This window comes from Urtica dioica, chromosome 1 (assembly GCF_054948205.1).
Source record: "Urtica dioica subsp. dioica isolate 48M chromosome 1, U.dioica_male_clone48M_v1_H2, whole genome shotgun sequence".
Taxonomy (NCBI): domain Eukaryota; kingdom Viridiplantae; phylum Streptophyta; class Magnoliopsida; order Rosales; family Urticaceae; genus Urtica; species Urtica dioica.
Genome location: NC_142756.1, coordinates 32,660,379 through 32,683,778, shown reverse-complemented (window position 1 = coordinate 32,683,778; position 23,400 = coordinate 32,660,379). Strand labels below are relative to the sequence as shown.

The following is a 23,400-nucleotide window of genomic DNA, read 5'->3' as shown; positions in this document are numbered from 1 at the left end:
AATATTTAAATAAAATACTCAAAGCGAATATATAACTAAACTTATAATAAACGAAATACAATATTATTTAAAGTGCGGAAACGTTTAATACAATAGTGGTTATCAAAAATCTCGAGAAATTTTTCTTTTTTTGTTAAGAACTTAGAAGTCGTATACCGACCCTTATACATATATAATATGTGTGTGTGTGTGTGTGTGTGTGTGTGTGTGTGTGTGTGTGTGTGTGTGTGTGTGTGTGTGTGTGTGTGTGTGTACATAGAAGCTCCAGACTTTACTTATATACAAGAGATATTATTTTAGGAAGAGTCAATACTACACGAGATATTATATAGAAGATTACTTCCCGAGTCAAAACATATGACGTGCGACTAGCAAACAAGAATGCAGGACGCAGCTATCACCTAAAAGTGACTAATGAGTGCGCATCCTAGAAAACACTTGCCGTCCCGTAAGGTTATACACTCCTCACTGCTATAACACCCGGTCTGACCAGAGACCAGCTTCAGACTTCGAGCAACATTCGTCAACTGATCTGAGTTTTAATATCTGTCTGGGATCCACTAGTGGTACTTTCTTCATCACGACATCAGCGCAGCTGGCCTCTGGCATAGTGAGCTTGCAAACTGCGACCTTCACCTACTGCACCTCGGGGAACTCAAGGAAGCTCCCGTTGAGTCTTCAAGCTAGCAATGAGCTCACGATGAGCGACCTTCACCCATTGCTTCGAGTACTCGGTGCACGGACCGACAAGGCCCACTAAGCACATGTCGTTGACTTGTGTGTACCACCGACAATAGATTAATTAAAGTTTGGGTACTCTGTAGCTCGCAGTGTACACATTAAACTTATATACGGAATAGCGTAACAGGATAAACCTCGAGAGAACTTATTGTTTACCTTTGAAGCTCATGAAATGTTTTAAGTTGAAAGCTCAAATGTGACTTTCGAAGGACCCTCTACTCTGGATTGAATTCGAGAGAGTATCGCTCTTCCGTTATGTCGATTCTAACCTATTTGCTAGAGTTAGAAGAGAGGTCTAACTATACACATAACGTGGGTGGTTCAAGTTAGCGTTTGAACCTAACGGGCATACCCGACCTAAGTTTTCAAGCAAGAGTGGCAGAAGCCTTAACTTTCAAATTTATTCATTTTAGGGCTTTTACCTACTCTTGTTTACTAACAAATAAATGCACAAACAGACAGGGTTATCCCTTTGGTAAGTAGTTGGCATATGTCTCATCACTTACCCGGAATAGTTAGATAGAAAGCTCGACGATTTTCGGAGATGTCTTGCTTTTACGTTCTCCGAGATACTTGAAACTTGTCGAAACTTCGAAAGAACTAGGATCCGAGGTTGGAATTCCATTAGTTAATGGATTCGAGATTTCTTGAAGAAGACAAGGTTCGTTGTCGGGATTAGATTCGAGTCGGTTCGGAATTCGAGAATTTAATTTATTATTCTCCAGTTTTTCGGAAGTTAAACTTATTTAAGACCCGCATATTTTCGTATCGAAAATTATACGAAATAAAATTCAACAATATACTTTTGAGTCTTAAATAAATAAATTAATTCGAAATCAAAATAACCGAGAATTCCAAAACGAATAATTAAATTAAATTCTTAAACGTTGTTAAATGAATAATCATAAGTTATTTATTTAAATAAAGAAATACATTACATAATCAATACTAAGAGTATTTAAACGCTATAAGAGATTAAAGACTCACAAGTTAATCGATCTTTAAGTTCGATAACTCTTATCTCGAAACTCTAAATTCCGGCTTCGCTGCCTTCGATTCTGCCAGTTCCCGCTCGTCCGTCCAAATCTGTCATCAAATCGCGGAATTCGATAACCAGTTAATTTCTTAATTCCAAACTCTTATCAATTTCCAAAATTCAAATACCGACCTTGACTCAAAACCCGAACCTAATCCAATTCAAGCAAACTTAACACGAATCCAAATTAACCATAACGTTTTAAAACAGTATTGACCACAAAAACAATTCCCGAGGCTTAGATTCAACGTTACGAAACATAACGGCCAAAACACATCACACGGCCAAAGCAAGTACTCAGCCAAAACACACTTCGATCCAATTTCCTGAATTTCATGCACACCACAGCCTCAACAATTTCAACTCTGAATCCAGAATTCCTCAAGACATGAAACACATCACAAACCATACACGGCCAAGATAATTTACTATCGGAAATTCATCCAAAAATTCTCATAATTCCAAACAGCCATTTCCAATCAATACTCAAGCACCAAACAAGCCATAACATATCTCAGAATCATCAAAACTACACACATAATTCAAAAGCCCAAAAAATCAAACCTTCAAACCCTAATAAAGAAATTTTCGGCCAAAAATTCAATCCAACCAAGAAATTCGTGCTCGATTCTCAAGTTCATGTCACAGTCATCAACAATCGAGCTCAAAGAACAACTAACAACAAACAATTTCTCAGAAAATCTCTTGGATTCAAAAATCCCCAAAAATTGGACATAAACCCTAGATTTAGAATTCAAACACGAGGAAGAGAAATTCTCACCACAACTCATAAAATTTCTCGTTCCCACAGTTTCCTCATCCTATTCCCGGTGATTACCCCTTGGTCTGGCGTCTTGGCGGTTCACGGCGGCGTCGTTCTTCTCTCGACTGGAGCGCGTTAGAGGAGGCCCACGACAGAGATGGCGTGCGCGAATAAAAAAAAGGAAGGAGGAAGAGAGAAGGTGAGGTGTTGGTGATGATCGGTATGATAAAGATGATGGCCGAAATTTTTTTCTCTGTCTGTAGATGTTGCGCGCGCGAGGAAGAGAAGGAGAAGAGAAGGAGAAAAGAAAAGAAGAAGAAGAAAGAAAGAAAGAAAGAGAAAAGAGAGAGTGAGGTGGCCGAGAGAGAGAGGAGAAGAGGAAAAAGAATCCACATGGCGACTCCTCACTAAGCCACACGGGGGACAAGCGGCCCACCCCATTAATGAAAAGTCTCTCACAAAACGACCCCTTTGTATTCTTTTCTTTCAATCTCATCCTTCAATTTGTTGCACATTAGTCCTTTTAAAATAAAACCTTGCAATCTTGTCCTTAATTAATTAAAAATAATCTTGAAAAATAACCGAGAAAATTCTCATTAATTCTCGTCACCATGAATATATTTAAGGGATTTCGGAATTTCTTTTTACTCTTGAGGTTTTTAAATCTCTGAGTATGTACCGAATAATTTTATTCGGAAAATAATATCGACTTTACTCGAATATCCTTATTCCGAAATTTCGTCGACCTTAAATATTATTATTATTTTCCAAGATATTTAAAATTTAAGGACGTCTCATATGCAAAAAGAATTTGATTTAAAATAAAACTCGTCTATTTTATTCAAATCACAAGTCGAGCGTTACAAAAGTGTATACATTACAATCCCTACCCCCTTAGAAGTGTTTTGTCCTCGAAACTTAGAACAAGGCAGGGTATTTCCTTTGCATTTCGCTCTCAAGCTCCCGAGTAGCTTCCTCTAGAGAGTGTCTCTTCCATAGTACTTTGACCAGAGGTATAGTCTTATTCCTTAAGACTTTCTCCTTGTGATCTAGGATTTCAACGGCTGGTTCCTTCATATATGATGTCAGGAGAAATCTCTAACTCTTGATCTTGCAGTACATGTGAAGGGTCAGATATGTATTTTCGCACCATTGATACGTGGAACACGTCATGGAGGTTGTACATAGACATCGGTAGAGCTAGGCGATACGCTGCCTTGCCTACTCGTTCTAGAATCTCAAAATGTCCAACATATTTCCCGAATCTCATGACACCACGCATCGGGGAATTTTTCAAAAAGACTTTTTCTCCTGCTTCGAATTCTAATGGTCTCCTTTGTTTATCTGCATAACTCTTTCGGCGACTCTGAGATGTTTTCATTTAGGCTCGAATCGTTTTAATTGCCTCTGTAGTCTACTCGACCAATTCATGGCCAAACAGCTTGCTCTCGCCAGCTTCATCCCAATGAATTAGAGAGCGACACTTCCGTCCGTAGATGGCTTCGTAAGGAGCCATTCCAATTGTCGCTTGGTAACTACTGTTGTATGAGAATTTGACCAAAATGAGATAACGACTCCTCGAGCCATGGAAGTCTAAGACACATGCCCGGAGCATATCCTCTAACACTTGAATTGTGCGCTCACTTTGACCATCTGTTTGGGGATGAAAGGTGGTACTGACCTTCAATCATGTTCCCAAATTCTCATGTAGACTCGTCCAAAATTTGGAAGTAAACCGAGTATCTCGCTCAGATATGATCGAATTAGGGATTCCATGGAGACGTATGATGTCCTTGATATATAGTTCAGCAAGCTTATCCACTGTGTGAGTGGTTTTGATAGGTAAAAAATGAGCTGATTTAGTTAACCTGTCAACAATAACCCAGATAGAGTCGTGAACAGCTGTGGTCTTTGGCAAACTTGACACGAAATCCATCGTTATCTATTCCCATTTCCACTGCGGAACCTCAAGGGGTTGCAGCATTCCTGCTGGTTTTTGGTGTTCTACCTTGATTTGTTGACAAGTTAAGCACTTTTGAACAAATGCAGCTACATCTTTCTTCATTCCTGACCACCAATAGACCTTTTTCAGGTCCTGGTACATCTTAGTCACACTGAGATGCACATAATACGTTGTTCTGTGAGCTTCTTCCATCAATTTTCTTTTGATTCCTTTGTCAGACGGTACACAAACTCTCCCGTTACACCTTAGAACATCTTTCTCGTCCAACTTAAACTTACCTTCTGCGTCATTTTGAGCATCAAACATCTTGCCGAGAAGATACTCGTCTGCATACAGATCGACTTTGATATGTTCTAGCAACATCAATCGTGTTGTCGCCGTTTTTCGGACAACGATTTAGGAGCCACAGGCGGTTAGACCCAAGGCCGGACCAAGTGGCCTCGCCTGGGCTCGAGCGTGTCGGACTCGGTGTCCCGAGTCATCCCTTAGCTGTGAATGTCCCTTGAGTTCATCCAAACACCTCCAAATGAGGAATCTGGAGGGTGAATGGGGGTGTGACCGCGCCAAAGGTTGGCTGCCTACGTACCCTTTAGTCGGGATCAGGTCATGACGTAGTTCAGGGCAAGTGTCGTGGCTGGATCGCGAGCGCCGAGTCGGCTGGATCTGCAGCGTCGGTCGGGGTGAAAGCTTCGGCGAGCACCAAAGTCGGCCTACGTGCGCCGAGGCCGAACAGGTCTGCGGCGCCAGCGGGGGTCGAGGCTTCGGCGGGCGTCGAGGCTGGATCGCGAGCGCCGGGTCGGCTAGATCTGCGTCATCGGTCAGGATGAAAGCTTCGGCGAGCGCCAGAGTCGGCCTACGCGCGCCGGGGCCGAACAGGTCTGCGGCGCCGGCGGGGGTCGAGGCTTCGGTGGGCGTCGAGGCTGGATCGCGAGCGCCGGGTCGGCTGGATCTGCGACGTCGGTCGGGATGAAAGCTTCGGCGAGCGCCAGAGTCGGCCTACGCGCGCCGGGGCCGAACAGGTCTGCAGCGCCGGCGGGGGTCAAGGCTTCGGCGGGCGTCAACGCTGGATCGCGAGCGCCGGGTCGGCCGGATCTGCGGCGTCGGTCGGGATGAAAGCTTCGGCGAGCGCCAGAGTCGGCCTACGCGCGCCGGGGCCGAACAGGTATGCAGCGCCGGCGGGGGTCGAGGCTTCGGCAGGCTTCGGAATCTCTGAGAATGAGAAATCGAGGAGAATCCACTTCAAGCCAAGGATGGCATCAAGGGAAGCAGAGAGAAGTCTCAAGTTTTTTCTCAGAAGGAATCCTCGTCCTTTCCCTTCAATGAGAGGGGGTATTTATAGTAGTTGGAGGTTGTGTGTTGAGGGACTTGGTGGGGTCCAGCCGAGATGGCTTCAAGAGTGATAAAGAAAATGCTGAGCTCATTGGCGTGGAAAGGATGGTGTTGGGATGATATTATGGTTTATTGGCGGGTCCCAGAAAACAAATAAGCTGAGGTCATTGGTGTGGAAAGGTTGGTGTTGGGATGATATTATGGGCTGGTACTTTTCCTTTTTGGCCCTTGGCATGGCAGGGATTTTTCCTTTTCGGTCCTTGGCAGGGCTGGGATTGCCTTCACAATTTTTGGGTTGGACTTACTCCTTGAGGTCGAATCTGGTCTGAAGGTCGAGCTGAGGCCGAGGTCGAGCTCACGAAGTCGAGGTCGAGCTGAGGCCGAGGTCGAGGCCGAGCTCATGAGGCCGAGGTCGAGCTGAGGCCGAGGTCGAGCTCATGAGGCCGAGGTCGAGATGAGGCCGAGGTCGATCTGAGGCCGAGGCCGAACTCATGAGGCCGAGGTCGAGCCGAGGCCGAGGTCGAGCTCATGAGGCCGAGGCCGAGCCGAGGCCGAGGCCGAGCCGAGGCCGAGGCCGAGCTCATGAGGCCGAGGTCGAGCTCATGAGGCCGATGTCGAGCTGAGGCCGAGGTCGAGCTCATGAGGCCGAGGTCGAGCTCATGAGGCCAAGGTCGAGCTTAGGCCGAGGTTGAGCTCGCTTGGAGGTCGAGCTCGCCTGGAGGTCGAGGTCGAGCTCATGAGGCCGAGGCCGAGCTCCTGAGGCCAAGGTCGAGCTGAGGACGAGGCCGAAGTCGAGCTCATGAGGCCGAGGTCGAGATGAGGCCGAGGTCGAGCTCACTTGGAGGCCGAGCTCCTGAGGCCGAGGCCGAGCTCCTGAGGCCAAGGTCGAGCTGAGGACGAGGTCGAGCTCGCCTGGAGGTCGAGGTCGAGCTCATGAGGACGAGGCCGAGCTCATGAGGCCAAGGTCGAGCTGAGGACGAGGTCGAGCTCGCCTGGAGGTTGAGGCCGAACTCATGAGGCCGAGGTCGAGCTGATGAGGCCGAGGTCGAGCTCATGAGGCCGAGGTCGAGCTCATGAGGCCGAGGCCGAGCTCATGAGGCCGAGGTCGAGCTGAGGCCGAGGTCGAGCTCGCCTGGAGGTCGAGCTCGCCTGGAGGTCGAGGTCGAGCTCATGAGGCCAAGGTTGAGCTGAGGACGAGGTCGAGCTCGCCTGGGGGTCGAGCTCGCCTAGAGGTTGAGGCCGAACTCATGAGGCCGAGGTCGAGCTGAGGCCGAGGTCGAGCTGAGGCCGAGGCCGAGCTGAGGCCGAGGTCGAGCTCACCTGGAGGCCGAGGCCGAGCTCCTGAGGCCGAGGCCGAGCTCCTGAGGCCAAGGTCGAGCTGAGGACGAGGTCGAGCTCGCCTGGAGGTCGAGCTCGCCTGGAGGTCGAGCTCGCCTGGAGGACGAGGTCGAGCTCATGAGGCCGAGGCCGAGCTCCTGAGGCCAAGGTCGAGCTGAGGACGAGGTCGAGCTCGCCTGGAGGTCGAGCTCGCCTGGATAACGAGGTCGAGCTCATGAGGCCGAGGCCGAGCTCATGAGGCCAAGGTCGAGCTGAAGACGAGGTCGAGCTCGCCTGGAGGTCGAGCTCGCCTGGAGGTTGAGGCCGAACTCATGAGGCCGAGGCCGAGCTGAGGCCGAGGTCGAGCTCATGAGGCCGAGGCCGAGCTGAGGCCGAGGTCGAGCTCACCTGGAGGCCGAGGCCGAGCTCCTGAGGCCGAGGCCGAGCTCCTGAGGCCAAGGTCGAGCTGAGGACGAGGTCGAGCTCGCCTGGAGGTCGAGCTCCCCTGGAGGTCGAGCTCGCCTGGAGGTCGAGCTCACCTGGAGGTTGAGGCCAAACTCATGAGGCCGAGGTCGAGCTGAGGCCGAGGTCGAGCTCATGAGGCCGAGGCCGGGCTGAGGCCGAGGTCGAGCTCACCTGGAGGCCGAGGCCGAGCTCCTGAGGCCAAGGTCGAGCTGAGGACGAGGTCGAGCTCGCCTGGAGGTCGAAGTCGCCTGGAGGTTGAGCCTGCCTGGAGGTCGATCCTGCCTGGAGGCCTAGCTCGCTTGGGGGTCGAGCTCGCCTGGAGGTTGACCCTGCCTGGAGGTCGATCCTGCCTGGAGGCCTAGCTCGCCTGGAGGTCGAGTGTGCCTGGGGGTCGAGCTCGCCTGGAGTCGAGCCTACCTGGGGGTCGAGCTCGTCTGGAGGTTGATCCTGCCTGGATGTCGAGCTCGACTTGTCTTAATCCCGGGCTCTACTCTTTGGGCCGGGGTCGCCATGCACCCTTGGTTGAGTTGGGCCTTGATGTTTTTTGAATGGGGAAAAATCCCACACAACAGATCGCACACTGAGCACAGCTATCCTCCCTGTAATTAGCTGAAGCTCCAACTGCGGGACATCGTTTTCTAGCTGGAAAGACATCACAACTAGACTTTCTAGTGATGCCATTGACTTGCGACTGAGTGCATCAGCGACTTTATTAGCTTTACCAGGGTGATAGTGTAGCTCAATGTCATAGTCATTCAGAAGCTCCAACCAGCGTCCTTGGCGTATGTTCAGCTCTTTCTGGGTGAAGAGATACTTTAGCGTTTTATGGTCCGTATAAATGTCGCAATGAACTCCATACAAGTAGTGTCACTATATCTTAAGCGCAAAAACAACTATTGCAAGCTCTAGATCATGCGTAGGGTATCAGGTCTCATACTCCTTCAGCTATCGTGAGGCATAAGAAATGACTCTACCATGCTGCATTAAAACCGTGCCTAACCATCGCAAATCCGTTGACTCCCTGGGGAATAGTGAGCACTGGAGCCGTTGTTAAACGATTCTTCAGTTCCTGAAAGCTTCTCTCACATTTCTCGGACCAGATAAACTTCTGTCCTTTACGGGTCAGTTGGGTTAAGGGAACGGCTAATTTAGAAAATCCTTCCACAAACTTCCTGTAATAGCCTGCAAGACCCAAGAAGCTTCTTACTTCAGTTACCGTTTTCGGCTGATTCCACTGCTTCACAGCTTCCACTTTGGCCGCATCTACCATTATTCTTGTGCGACTGACCACATGGCCGAGGAAAACAACATGCTCCAGCCAAAATTCACACTTTGAGAACTTGGCATACAGTTGCTTTTCTCGTAGCCTTGTCACATCCAAATCTAGATGCTGCACGTGTTCTTCCTTGGTTTTCGAGTAAATTAGGATGTCGTCAATAAACACGATGATGAACTTGTCCAAGAAATCCTCGAATACTCGATTCATCAAGTTCATGAATGCTGTAGGTGCATTAGTCAATCAAAATGACATAACTAAGAATTCATAATGACCATAACGTGTCCGAAAAGCCGTCTTTGGAATGTCCTAGTCCCAAACTTTCAGCTGATGGTACCCTGATCGCAGATCAATCTTTGAAAACACAATTGCTCCACCAAGTTAGTCAAACGGATCATCAATGCGCGGCAACAGGTACTTGTTCTTGATTGTCACTTGGTTTAGCCCGCGGTAATCAATACATAACCATTACGAACCATCTACCTTCTTGACGAATAAGACTGGCGCTCCCCAAAGGTGAATGGCTTGGCCTGATGAATCCTTTATCTAACAACTCATGGAGTTGCGTTTTGAGTTCCTTCAATTCTGCCGGAGCCATCCGATATGGGGTCTTCGATATCGGTGCCGTACCTGGGAGGAGTTCCACGTTGAACTCGACTTCACGGTCTGGAGGTAAGCCTGGAAGATCTTCTGGGAAAACATCAGGAAAGTTTCTCACAACAGGAATATCATGCGGTTGTGGCTTGGTCGCTTTTGCAACATCCACTACACTCGCGAGATATCCGGCACATCCCTGTTGCATCATCTTCAATGCTTTAAGTGTCGATATAACCGAAAACTTCAACTTTCGAGAAAAACCTTGGAACTGGAAAGGTTCAAGTCCCAGTTTTCGAAACAAAATCGATTTCTTCCTACAATCAATGACTAGATAATGTTTACTTAACCAATCCATTCCAAGTATCACATCATAGTCAACCATCTATAGTTCAATCAGGTTTGCTTCAAGGACCCGATCCTGAACTTGAATAGGCACATCTTTATACCAGTATAACTTCTAATATCTATCCCCTGAGGGTGTAACCGTAACAAATGGATACATGAAAGCCTCGTTATTCCTACTCAACTGATCAGATCTTCTAGATGCAATGAATGAGTATGTGGCTCCTGAGTCTATCAATGCATATACTGAGAAAGAGTCTACAGAAATCTGACATGCAACGGCAGTAGAGAATCCAGCACGAACTTCATCCTCGTAGATAGAGTAGAGTCGGGCATTAGCCTTTGGTTGTTCATTTGGCACATGAGTCTTTCTTTCTGAACTCTGGCAAACTTTCGACAAATGACCTTCTTTCCCACATCAGAAACATGTAAACTGCAAGCAAAGCAGTCGCCCTTATGTACCGCCACATCTCGGGCACTGGGACGACGGCTGGTTTCTGAAAATCTTGGGCTTCTTGTTGAACGGCCCAAGGTGTCTGTTATCTGCCTGATTCTTCTTCTGGTTCACGGACTGCGAGCGATTGTTAGAACTCGCCTGAGATGAATTATTTGAGCCTTGCTGGGAACTATTTCTAGATCTTCATTGTTGCCGGTTCTCCCATCGCGATTGGAATCTTGTTCTTCCTTGTGAATTACCTTGCCCCGTTTTAGCAGTTTTAGAAGACGGTGCAGCAATAGGCTTTGACTCGGGAGTTTCTTCACTTTCATGCCAACCAGCAATGCGTAATGCTCTCTGCACGGCGTTGGCATAAGTACGGGGTCCGGTGTTGCCACTGTCCACTTGACTCACAATATCCAAGTACAGACCGTGCATGTATTTCATTTTGCAAGCTTGGTCAGTATGAACCAAGGAAGGAGAAAACCTGGCCAAATTATCGAACTTCGCCGTGTATTCTAAAACAGACATAGTGCCTTGTCGCAGCTTCGCAAACTCGCGTACCTTGTTCGATAAGTTTGCCTCACTAAGATACTTCAGGTGAAACACGTTGAGGAAGTGAACCAACGTCATCGTGTGGATATCCTCATACAACGCCACGACCTCCCACCAACCTCTAGCCTCGTCCTCTAACTGATTCACGGTACACGCTACCCTCTTAGAGTCTGATAGCTGCATATATTTGAAAATCTGCTGAATCCTCTTGATCCAAACTGTGGAGGCTTCTGCTTCCGAAATCTTTCATACACCGGTTCACTTACCGGGGGAACGACATTAGGAATCCGGAAGTTCAACTCTTCCTGGAGATCCACGCGTGCCTGCGGTGGATTTTCTCATTGTTCACCTTGAACTGGGGGCTCCGAGTTTAATGGAGTTGGCCCTGTGCTTGGAGTTGATGCGCAACTATCTGATCTCGTTGGGCCGCGCTAACAGCCTGTCTCTCTAAGGCGCATCTCATCTCTGCGAGATCCGCCGCTGTAGCATTTCTGGTAGGAGACGGGTCTTGTCCCGACGTCATTTCTCCAGTTTAACACACGAGAACAAACAAGATTACACATACATTCTTACCGAAATGCGAGAGACATACAAAAAACACACGATCAAACTGAAACTGAAATGAGATTTCATATATACAACCATATACATCCATATATACACAGCCAAAAGATACAACCAACTTTACAACTTGAAGTTCGCACGTACATATGCTAAGCAAAAGATACTACATATAGACTAGCTCTCACTAGGCTTAGTCTACCGGCTCAAAAAGAAATATACAACAACAACCGTACAACCTCCGAAAAAGTACTAACTAACCCTATCTACAAAGATCCTAACCACATACTCACATAAGAGGATAATCGTCGATGGGATCCTCATCGTCATCGTCCTCCACCTCGCTCTTATCCTCGTCATCAGAAATCTCGATGACAGGAGGAGCCATTTATGGCTGTGCAGACAGTGGCGGCACGTGTGGCGGCTATGCCGGCGGTGCAGGCGCGTGAGGTGGATGAGCTGGCGGCGGGCGCTGTGGAGCAGGCTGCAAGGCAGCCGCAGGAGCCGGAGGAATCCAGCATCCTCCCTGGGTCTGAATCATGAACGCTAGACCGCTCCAAGGACCGTCATGGACGGGTAGCCGTACAGCGGCAGCGGATACCTAAACTCAGGTCGCAACCCCTGATGGAAGATGAACTACTGTCGTCGGTCATCTAGGGCAAAAGGACAAGAGACCACGATCTCGTCCTCAAATCGTTCCTCGTACTGAGAAATCAACTCAAAATCCAACTGATAAGACCCATGAGCGATATCTGACCACTTGTCAGTCCGCCCCTGAGCGAAAAAGGATGCCCCATGATCACCTGAAACATATCCCAAGATCTGTACAGAGTACCCAACGACGCGTGCCCCAGCGGGTCAAGGCAGAAGGGTCGTGGCGATGCTCGTACGGAACATCTCGGGTAAGGCTATCATATCCATCCACTCGATTGTGGAACCAATCCAACGAACCCAAGTAAGCGTACCTCGCATACCGCTAAAGGTCGAAGCATTCGGAGGAACGATTGCAAGCGCGTCCTGATAGGTAAGCATCGCTCCTTGCGCCATACCAACTGCCAAAACGACAGGACAACGGTAAGCACAAGTACCAACACTTTCCCATATCAAGAATGTGTATCTTAGGTCTATAGAAACAACTAAACCTGGGCTCTGATACCAAAAAATGTATCACGACACACGAGCGTTGTCACCTCGCCTGCAAGCCACGACTCGTCGGAACCAACATTACATATCGGGACCATGTCATCGTGTAAACAGTAGTATTTAAATTATAATAAACGAAATACAATATTATTCAAAGTGCGGAAACGTTTAATACAAAAGTAGTTATAAAAAATCTACGGAAATTTTTCGTTTTATGTTTAGAACTTAGAAGTCGTATACCGACCCTTATACATATATAAATATATATATATATATATATGTGTACATAGAAGCTCCCGACTTTACTTATATACACGAGATATTATTTTAGGAAGACTCGATATTACACAAGATATTATATAGAAGATTACTTCCCGAGTCAGAACCCATAGCCCGTAGGTCAAGAGATAGCCATCCCGTCTCGGTTTTCCTTTACGCTACTTACATTGCCCTTCTCTACATTACCAAGGGACTTAAAAATATGAGTCGAATGACCCAGCAAGCGAGAGTCTAACTTAGGAAAGGAAACAAGCTGATGCAAAACATATGACGTGCGAACAAGCAAACAAGAATGCAGGATGCAGGTATCACCTAAAAGTGACTAATGAGTGCGCATCCTAGAAAACACTTGCCGTCCCGTAAGGTTATACACTCATCAGTGCTATAACCCCCGGTCCGACCAGAGAGCAGCTTCAGACTTCGAGCAGCAATCGTCAACTGATCTGAGTTTTAATACCTGTCTGGGTGTTGTTAATGGTGCCCACAAGAAGAGTAGTAGTGTCTAATTATGTACATTTGATGAAATATAGTCTCACGAAGGCTCTTGCTTGTATCTGCTAAATTATTAATAAAAGTTGAAACGTTCATTCATTCTTCCTTGTCTGTTTGAAGCTTTATGATAATCTATAGTCTTTAGTCCTTAAAAAAACCTAACAACATATGAAGAGACAAATGTAGATTTGCATGAACAAACTCTACATGGTTTGCTTAAAACAGTATATTCGCAATCTAAGGATCAAAGGACTATTGATCTCAGTACGATTGTTAGGAGAATCTATGATGTCTGGTTTTGGGACATTGAGAGTTGGAGACTCTATAGTTCTTCTAGATATCTTCTGAAGGTACTGAATTGAATTATGCACTTCTAGAGACAGAATAAGAACAAACTATTTAACCTCTTATGTCTCGAAGTGTCACGACCCGCGACATCTCGTCGGCGGTTCACGGGCCGAGACGGTGGGGTTACGTCACAAGTCTCAACATCAATATAAATATATCTCATATCAATAGAATCAGAATTAAATAACCATAATACTCATAACACTTTTATTAAACATAATACGATTATATATAATTATTATAAGTGGTTATACGAAAACCTGGATAAATTTTTCGCGTTTTAACTTTAGAAATTAGAGCCTTATAGCGACTCTTATTCATACGCAAGCTCCCGAATTTTAAGTATATGTACAAGGGATAGTTTGGGGAGCATAGTTTACGGAAGGGGTTCAACAAAATATGGATATTATTATAGAAGGGTTTGAACCCGGGTGAGTTCCCATTAGCCCACGTCCAGTCTTCGACTTCAGTTCTGTTATTCACATCACCGCCTTGCCCTTCTCTACATTACCAAGGGTCATAAAACTATGAGTTGATTGACTCAGTAAGTGAGAGTCTAACCTAGAAAATAAAGCGACTAATGCCATGTGATAACATGTGACGTACAAACAAACACATAAGAATGCATGGATGCAAATCTAACAAGTTCTAGAGCATGACTCGTGTGTACACACTCTAACTAGTACTTGCCGTCTTTAAGGTTACACACATCCCCCGCTATAACCTCTAGAACGATAAGAGACCAACCTTAGACTTCGAGCAGCAGTCATCCAGCAGTCTAAGAGTTTTAACATCTGTCTGGGATCCACTAATGGTACCACTTCATTCGACGTCGGCACCACCCCCAGGCCCTCATAGCCCGTCAAGGTGCATTCTTCAGGCCTTCATAGCCTGGCAATAAAGTCGGGTACGACTCTTGGTCGACTCCCCGAGATATGAGTACTCAGCGCCATCCCCCAGCCCCTCACAGCCCGTCAGGGTTCATTTAAATAAATGAAATACATGGCAGTAACCAACTGAGAGTATTTAAACGCTATAAGCGATTTAAAAAAAAACTCACGAGTTAATCGAGTTTTAATTTCGATAACTCTTCCTTGAAAACTTCAAAAATCCGGCTTCGTCGCCTTTGACTCGTCCGGTTCCCCCTCGTCCGTTCAAATCTGTCATCAAACCGCGGAATCCGACATCGAGTTAATTCCTCAAATTCCAAACTCATATGAATTCCGAAATTCCAAATCCGACCTCTCGACTCAAAAACCCGAACCCAAACAAGTCAAGCAACCAAACACGGTTCCAAACTAACTTGTCACAAAATCCTTAGACTTGTCATTAAATCCACTTTTCAAATTCAATCCTCACGTCTCAAAATCCCTAACAATCCAGAATAACTCAACATCACAAAACAGCCAAAGCAAATTACATAGCCAAACAAGTCTCACGGCCGAACAAAAGAATGTTCACGGCCAAAGGCACACACGGCCAAAAATTTCAAACACACGTTCATAAATTCCAGCTTCAATACCCTGTTTTCAAATATTCATAACTCACTTAATTCTCAACGGATTTACACGTTGTTGGTCATTTTCGAAACCTCATAACGTCTATTATCCAGGAAAAATATCAACAAATCTAAATTAAATCAGTACCGAACTGTCCACGTCAATTTATAGAGGCTGTTCACAGAGAGCTCAAAATCCTCAAATAATTCAAAATCGACTCAATTACACAAATCCGAGCTAGGAACATCATTAATCAAGTCCAACAACCAAATAAAACCCATCAATTCCACTGATTTTGACCCGGAATCAAAAAGCCCCAAATCAATGAATCCTAATTTCGAGTTCTTCATTTCAGCCATATCAATTCTTACCTCTAATCTGCTCTCCGGTGTGCTCTCACCTTGTTCCCGGTGTCCTTTCTCGGTCAGCGGCCACGGCGGCGACTCTTCTCCTCGGCGAGGTGCGCGCGCGGTGGCTGTGAGCCGCGCGAGAGGTAGAGCGACGATGGAGAGGAAGAATAAGAAGAACGAAGATGAGTGAGGGTGGTGATGGGGTTGAGTGGCCGAGAGAAATGGCTTGGGTGGTTGTTGTTGCCGATTTTTTTTTTCCTCTGTTTCTTCTTGCAGGAAATCGCGCGTGGAGATGGAGAAGAAGGAGAAAAATGACGTGAAGAAGATAAGGAAGAGAAAGAGTGGGGGTGAGGTGGCCGCATGGGAGTGGAGAGAAAAAGAGGATAAGAATGCCATGTGGCACTCCCACATCTTGTCACACGTCTCCAAAAACAACCCATAAAAAAACTTTTTCTTTCACTCTCGTCCCTCACTTTGTTGCACTTTAATCATTTCCAAATAAATCATCTCAAACTCGTCCTTAATTAATAAAAAAATAATCTTGAAAAATAATAGAGAATTTCTTATTAATTCTCGTTATCTTAAATATATTTAAGGGATTTCGGAATTTATTTTCACTCTTGAGATTTCCAATCTCTGAGTATGTTCCGAATAATTTTATTCGGAAAATAATATCAAGTTTACTCGAATATCCTTATTCCGAAATTTTATCGACCTTAAATATATTTATGATTATTATTTTTTTTCCAAGATATTTAAAATTTAAGGACGTCTCATGTGCAACAAAAATTTGATTCAAAATAAAACTCGTTTATTTTATTCAAATTCACAAGTCGAGCGTTGCAAAAGTTTGTATATTACAGTCCCTACCCCCTTAGAAGAGTTTCGTCCTCGAAACTTAGAACATGGCAGGGTATTTCTTTTGCATTTCGCTCTCAAGCTCTCAAGTAACTACTTTTGCGGAGTGTTTCTTCCATAGCACTTTGACGAGAGGTATAATCTTATTCCTCAAGACTTTCTCCTTGCGATCTAGGATTGCAACAACTGGTTCTTCATATCTGATGTCAGGAGAAATCTCAACCTCTTGATCTTGCAGTACATGTGAAGGATCAGACATGTATTTCCGCAACATCGATACATGAAACACATCATGAAGGTTGGACATAGACGGCGGTAGGGCTAGGCGATACGCTGCCTTGCCTACTCGTTCCAGAATCTCAAAAGGTTTTCTACGCTTATCTGCGTAGCTCTTTTGACGACTTTGTGATGTCTTCATTCGGACTTGAATTTGCTTGATCGCTTCGTTGGTCCGCTCGAGCAATTCTGGCCCGATGAACTCGCTCTCACCAGCTTCATCCCAATGAACTGGCGAGCGACACTTTCGCCCATAAAGAGCTTCATAGGGTGCCATCCCAATCGTCGCTTGGTAACTGTTGTTGTACGAGAACTCAACCAAGGGAAGATAACGACTCCAAGAGCCGTGGAACTCCAAAACACACGCTCGGAGCATATCTTCTAACACTTGGATCGTGCGTTCACTTTGGCCATCAGTTTGGGGATGAAATGCAGCGCTGAATTTCATCCGCGTCCCCAAATGTTGTTGAACACTCTTCCAAAATTTGGACGTAAAACGACCATCACGGTTAAATACGATTGAGCTAGGAACTCCATGTAAACGAACAATTTCTTTTATGTAGAGTTCAGCGACATTATCCACAATGTGAGTGGTCTTGACGGGAAGAAAATGAGCTGATTTGGTCAACCTGTCGACAATGACCCAGACTAAGTCGTGACCAACTGTGGTTTTTGGCAAACCTGACACGAAATCCATCTTTATCTGCTCCCACTTCCACTGTGGAATCTCAAGTGGTTGCAGCAATCCAGCTGGTTTTTGATGTTCTGCCTTAACTTGTTGACAAGTTAGGCACTTCTGAAAAAACTTAGCTACATCTCTCTTCATTCCTGGCCACCAATATACCTTTTTCAAGTCTTGATACATCTTTGTCACACCTGGATGTACCGAATATGGTGTCCCGTGAGCTTCTACCATCAATTGCTTTCTGACTTCCTCGTTGGATGGTACACAAACTCTTCCGTTGCACCTTAGAACCTCGTTCTCATCCAACTTAAAGTCACCCTCTTTACCATTTTGAGCCTCAAACATCTTCCCAAGAAGATATTTGTCTGCGTACTGACCATCTTTGATCTGTTCCAGCAACATCGGACGTACGCTGAGAGCAGCTAATCTCCCAGTGATCAGCTGAAGTTCTAGTTGCTGAACATCATCCTTCAATTGAAGAGATGTTTCAACCAAACTTGTTAAGGACGCTACAGATTTGCGTCTAAGCGCATCTGCAACTTTATTTGTCTTACGAGGATGATAATGTAAATCAAAATCATAATCATTCAGGAGTTCCATCCAACGTCCTTGGCGCATATTCAACTCCTTCTGAGTGAAGAGATACTTTAACGTTTTATGGTCTGTATAGATGTCACAATGGACTCCGTACAGGTAGTGTCGCCATATCTAGAGTGCAAACACTACAGCAGCAAGCTCTAGATCATGGGTAGGATACCGGGTTTCGTAATCCTTCAGTTGTCGCAAGGCATAAGCAATGACCTTCCCATGTTGCATCAAAACAACGCCCAAACCTTGCTTAGACGCGTCACAGTAAATAGCGAATCCATCAACTCCTTGTGGAATGGTGAGCACTAGAGCGGTTGTCAGCCTGTTCTTGAGCTCTTGAAAGCTCTTCTCACACGTCTTGGTCCAAAGGAACTTCTGTCCTTTACGAGTTAGTTGAGTCAGAGGCATGGCCAACTTAGAGAATCCTTCCACAAACTTCCTATAGTAGCCAGCAAGACCCAAGAAACTCCTTATTTCAGTGATTGTCTTTGGCTGACTCCACTGCCTCACGGCTTCCACTTTAGCAGGATCTACCTGTTAGGAATTCTTGCCCACGAGAAGATACTTATGTAAATTCTCGTTGAAATTATTAATAAAATAAAGTTTGACATTTATTATCTATTTGAATTGAAAGCGTTATTTCTTATTTAATGAGATTTATTAAACATTCATTATTCCATAGCCTCCGTATCTAACTGAGTCACGTGCTGGGCACCTGAGTTCGGGCGGTGTGCTAAAACATGGTCGATGACTGATATACGCCTGGAAAACTATATCTAAAGTCATATATGTGGAACACATGGGTGAAGGCTGATCACTATGTGGGAGCATTCTACACTTGTGGTAAGTGTACGACCCGGACATGTCTTGGTGTAGATGTGTCGTTTAAGGACCGTTACGAAACACTAACCGAGGCCACTATGATGGTCACAGTGAGACTTGATCTAAATCCTGAAGTGATCATGGACATTGGGTTATGTTACTGAGCTCTTTGACTCATTCGCTAAAAGGCTATTTATGCTAATCACAGCTTATGTCTTGGGAGTTTACTCATAGCACAACTCGAGTGGGAAATGATTTACAGATACGGAATCCAGTCTTCCAGAAAGAAGGTTAATGTTCTCTCACCTAAGGGTTGATTCCAGAACCGATAGATTGCGCGCACTTTCGAAGTAAGTAACGTTCGAAAGAATCTTTCGCTAGGGAAACAACAATGCTTAGGGCTGATATGTATCAAGGGAAGTATAACGGAATAAATTGACTTCTCTTTATACGGGTTGAACCTGGAGGATCTTGATCACGAACTGACTATATCAGTGGACACTCGTCACGATGAGTAAATATAATTCTAGTATAAAGGAGAGTTCAGTCTTGGCTTACAAGGTGGAGTATTTGACCAAGATTAAACGAATCGATGGAAAAAGAGAAAAGACTATTTCGTCTTTTTCATCGGATTTGTTAAGCTTCTATTACTAGGTCCATAGTCCCCGATTCGGTTATGATAAAGGCGGATAAGAACTTTCGTATAATAATGTTTATCATTATTAATCTCTCTTGCTGTAATTGTGATTGACAGCATTAATTCTGGAAAACGGGTATTCGCAGAATTAAATAAATATATATGGTAGAATTGTTTATTTATTGTTTGATCAAGTAAATAAACAATTATTAATTATTTGTTTATTGTTGGACCAAGTAAATAAATGATTAATTGGGTTTTAAGCAATTGGGCCTTGCACACATGGAAAAGTCGAACTAGGGTTTTGGCACTAGAAGTTGCGCAAATCCCCTTGGCCGTGTGCCATCAAATTCAATTTTTTCAATATTGGTATTTACCAATATTTTCTCTTTAGTTGTTTAAATAAAGGAGAAAGAATAATATAAGATATTGTCCTGTATTTTCTCCTTATTTAAAGGAAAGTATTTAGGAGAATATATGATAATATATTTAAAAGGAAATAATATATTCTCCTTTATTATCTCACTAAACAAAATATTCTCTATTTAAATAGAGAATAATATCCGATAGATATTGATCTAATGGATGAGAGAAAAAGTAGGATTCACTTGATGAGATCCAATGGCCTAGATTTAATCCACTAGTGTGAACACAATAAAAGGAAATAAAATATTCTGGAAGATTCCATGAATATCTCCTTTTTACTACTATAAATAGGGGTTCATGAGAAGACAAAAATAAGCAATTTTTTTGTGAAAATTTTGTGCATCACTAGCCTTCCTTGGCCGTGCAACTTCCTCTCCATCCCCTCGGAAATTCGTTTCCATTCTTAGTAAAATAAGAGAGAGATCTCGAAACACCTAGTTTCGTGATCTAGTGAGATAAAGACTGTGCCCACTCATCTTTCTTATTCGTCTCGAAGATTACGTTTCGGAAGACTAAGGTATCATCGCATCGAGTCCTTGAAGGAGGAGTTCCTTATTTGATCGTGTGAAGGCTTGTACGTTCAAGACGAAGACGGATTGTAAAAGCTTTCAGTTCGTGAACCAAAAACCAATGTGAGTACTCGTTTACTCTTATATCAGTTGCTTGACTTCTATGCTCTCGCATAAAATTAATTAACGTAAATCTAGATCTTGTCATATAATCAATGAATTAATTAGCTCATGATTAGCTTAATTAATCATTTTTCCACATTTATATGGTTATTTGGGGGAATCATCCCCGACACTACCATGATACCGGCACTACTGACAACATGGCCAAGGAATACTATACGTTCCAGCCAAAATTCACACTTCGAGAACTTGGCGTATAGTTGCTTTTCCCTCAGCCTGCTTAGCGCTAGCTCCAGATGCTGTTCATGCTCTTCGTTAGTTTTCGAGTAGATTAGAATGTCGTCGATGAACACGATCACGAACTTATCCAGAAAGTCCTCAAATACTCGGTTCATCAGGTTCATGAACGCTGCCGGTGCATTAGTCAATCCAAACGACATAACTAAGAACTCGTAATGACCATATCGGGTACGAAAAGCAGTTTTCGGGATGTCTTCATCTCGAACCTTCAGCTGATGGTATCCCGAACGCAAGTCAATCTTCGAGAACACTGTCGCTCCTGACAATTGATCAAAAAGATTGTCGATCCACGGCAACGGATACTTGTTCTTGATCGTTACTTGGTTCAATCCACGGTAGTCAATACAGAGCCGTAGAGAACCATCTGCTTTCTTAACGAACAAGACTAGCGCTCCCCAAGGCGAATGGCTTGGTCATATGAACCCTTTGTCAACCAGCTCTTGTAGTTGCGTCTTGAGTTCTTTCAATTCTGCTGGAGCCATACGATATATGTTGAAAGGAGCTTTCGATATCGGAGCTGTGCCTGGAATGAGTTCTATGTTGAACTCAACTTCTCGATCAGGAGGTGGCCCTGGAAGATCTTCTGGAAAAATATCAAGGAAATCTCTAGCAACTGGAATCTCCTGCAGCTGCGGCTTGACCGTCTTCATGACGTCTACCAGGCTTGCAAGGTAACCAGCCCCGTTGCATCATCTTTGCGGCCTTCAGCGCCGATACGATCGGAAAACTCGATTTACGAAAGGAACCTTGGAACTGCAGAGGTACAAGTCATGGGTTCTGGAACAAAACCGACTTCTTTTGGCAATCTATGATTGCATGGTGGGTACTTAACCAATCCATTCCGAGGATTACGTCATAGTCCACCATTTCCAATTCTATCAAGTCTGCTTTCATTATCCGATCATGAACTCGGATGGGCACATCTCTATACCAGTATAATGACTGGTACTTTTCCCCAGAAGGCGTAGCCGTGACGAACGGGTACGAGAATTCTTTCTGATGCTCAGCTAACTGACCAGACTTCCTCGATGTGATGAATGAATGCGTGGCTCCTGAATATATCAATGCATATGCAGAGAAGGAATCCAGGAAAATCTGACCTGTGCCAGCGGTGGACGACCCTGCTCGCACATCATCTTCACGGATGGAGAAGACTCTGGCATTGGCTCTCGGCTGCTCTTTGGGTGTAGGGGTCTTTACTTCTGGATTCTCACATACCCGAGACAGATGACCCTTTTTCCCGCATTTGAAACATACCAGCGCACGAGCATATCACTCTCCCTCGTGCGATCTGCCACACCTTCGGTACACAGGCGACTGATTGCTTCCAGACGTCCTAGGCTTCTTACTAGGCGGCCCTGGCCATCCAATATCTTCACGGCCACTGTTCCGGTTCACCGACTGTGATCGGTTTCCACATTGAACCTTGTTGTAGGCTCATAAACTCGCGTACCTTGTTCGACAGGTTAGCTTCACTCAGGTACTTCCCATGGAACAGATTGAGGAAATGGACCCACGTCATTGAGTGGACATCCTAAGACGACGCCACCACTTCCCACCACTTCCCACAAGCCACTCTCTCGCTATTAGACAGCTGCATGTAGTTGAAGATTTGCTGCATCTTCTTGACCCAGTTCTCAGCTGCAGTTGGATCAACATGGCCATCAAACGTCGGAGGCTTTTGCTTACGAAACCTCTCATAAACCGGCTCGCCCATTGGAGGAATGACGTCAGGAATATTGAAGTTGAGCTCCTCGGGAGGATCCACAGGCACTGGCGGTGGATTCTCTAGTCGTTCTCCTGGAACTAGATGCGCTGGGTGCTGTTGAGGCGTTCAACCTCGTTAAGAGTTCTGTGATCGTGCGGTTCTGCTCCTCTAGCTGATGTGCGAATCTCCGATTAATCTCATCTCTCTGGGTCGCGTCGGCAGCTTGTCTCTCCACCGCGCGTCTGATCTTCGTGAGATCCGCCGCTGTAACATTCTCGGCATTAGACGGGTTTCGTCTAGGGCCCATGCCTGCTCAATTCTATACATGGAAGAGGGCATGGTAAAAATCCAAGTCACAACATTGAGAATGCGAGAAAAGAAACCATATCAACACATGATCCTAACTCAAAACGACATTTCACAAACATTTCTCATATCTACCTCAAGTCAAAAAGATATATACAACCTGCATTCATGCCTCTACTATTTACACGTCACATGGCCAGTATCGTTATCTACACAAATCTATAGACTCCCAAAAAGAGAATAGCTTTCTACGAGGCTTAAATGGACGGGTTACGAAAAGGTAATCCTGTCGCTGCATACTAACTATCTGCGTCCTATCAACAAGGCAACATTAAGCTCAGCATGATCCCACAATCCGTACCGGAAACGTGTATCTCAAGTCTACAAAAAAGGCTAAACATGGGCTCTGATACCACAAAACCTGTCACAACCCACAACCTCTCGTCGGCGGTTCACGGGCCGAGATGGTGGGGTTACGTCACAAGTCTCAACATCAATATAAATATATCTCATATCAATAGAATCATAATTAAATAACCATAATACTTATAATACTTTTATTAAACATAATACGATGATATATACGTATTATAAGTGTTTATATGAAAACCTGGGTAAATTTTTCGCGTTTTAACTTTAGGAATTCGAGCCTTATAGCGACTCTTATTTA

At 45.0% G+C, this 23,400-nt stretch overlaps 2 protein-coding genes and 1 long non-coding RNA gene across 3 annotated transcripts in view; all 3 read right to left on the bottom strand.

Moving 5' to 3' along the window:
• Positions 1 to 2,888, bottom strand: part of LOC149407903 (uncharacterized) — a 32,243-nt gene extending 29,355 nt beyond the window's left edge. Inside the window, exons 1-2 of the long non-coding RNA XR_016301579.1 lie at positions 2,559 to 2,888; positions 1,729 to 1,827 (exon numbers count right to left, since the gene is read on the bottom strand). This is a non-coding gene — a long non-coding RNA (uncharacterized LOC149407903). The remainder of the gene's footprint in view (positions 1 to 1,728; positions 1,828 to 2,558) is intronic.
• A 1,594-nt stretch (positions 2,889 to 4,482) lies between these two features.
• LOC149407902 (uncharacterized) lies at positions 4,483 to 11,343 on the bottom strand. The gene is made up of 10 exons (XM_089622579.1): positions 11,257 to 11,343; positions 11,087 to 11,143; positions 10,526 to 10,997; positions 10,292 to 10,444; positions 10,077 to 10,234; positions 9,900 to 9,958; positions 9,521 to 9,801; positions 8,615 to 9,114; positions 8,196 to 8,412; positions 4,483 to 4,829 (listed from the first exon to the last, which is right to left on the bottom strand). The coding sequence occupies exons 1-10, from the start codon at positions 11,341 to 11,343 to the stop codon at positions 4,483 to 4,485; spliced, it is 2,331 nt and encodes a 776-aa protein (XP_089478705.1).
• A 10,141-nt stretch (positions 11,344 to 21,484) lies between these two features.
• On the bottom strand, positions 21,485 to 22,238 carry LOC149407901 (uncharacterized). Its single transcript, XM_089622570.1, has 2 exons — positions 22,170 to 22,238; positions 21,485 to 21,949 (listed from the first exon to the last, which is right to left on the bottom strand). Exons 1-2 carry the CDS (start codon positions 22,236 to 22,238, stop codon positions 21,485 to 21,487), a joined length of 534 nt encoding a protein of 177 aa, XP_089478696.1.
• Between the last annotated feature and the right edge of the window lie 1,162 nt (positions 22,239 to 23,400).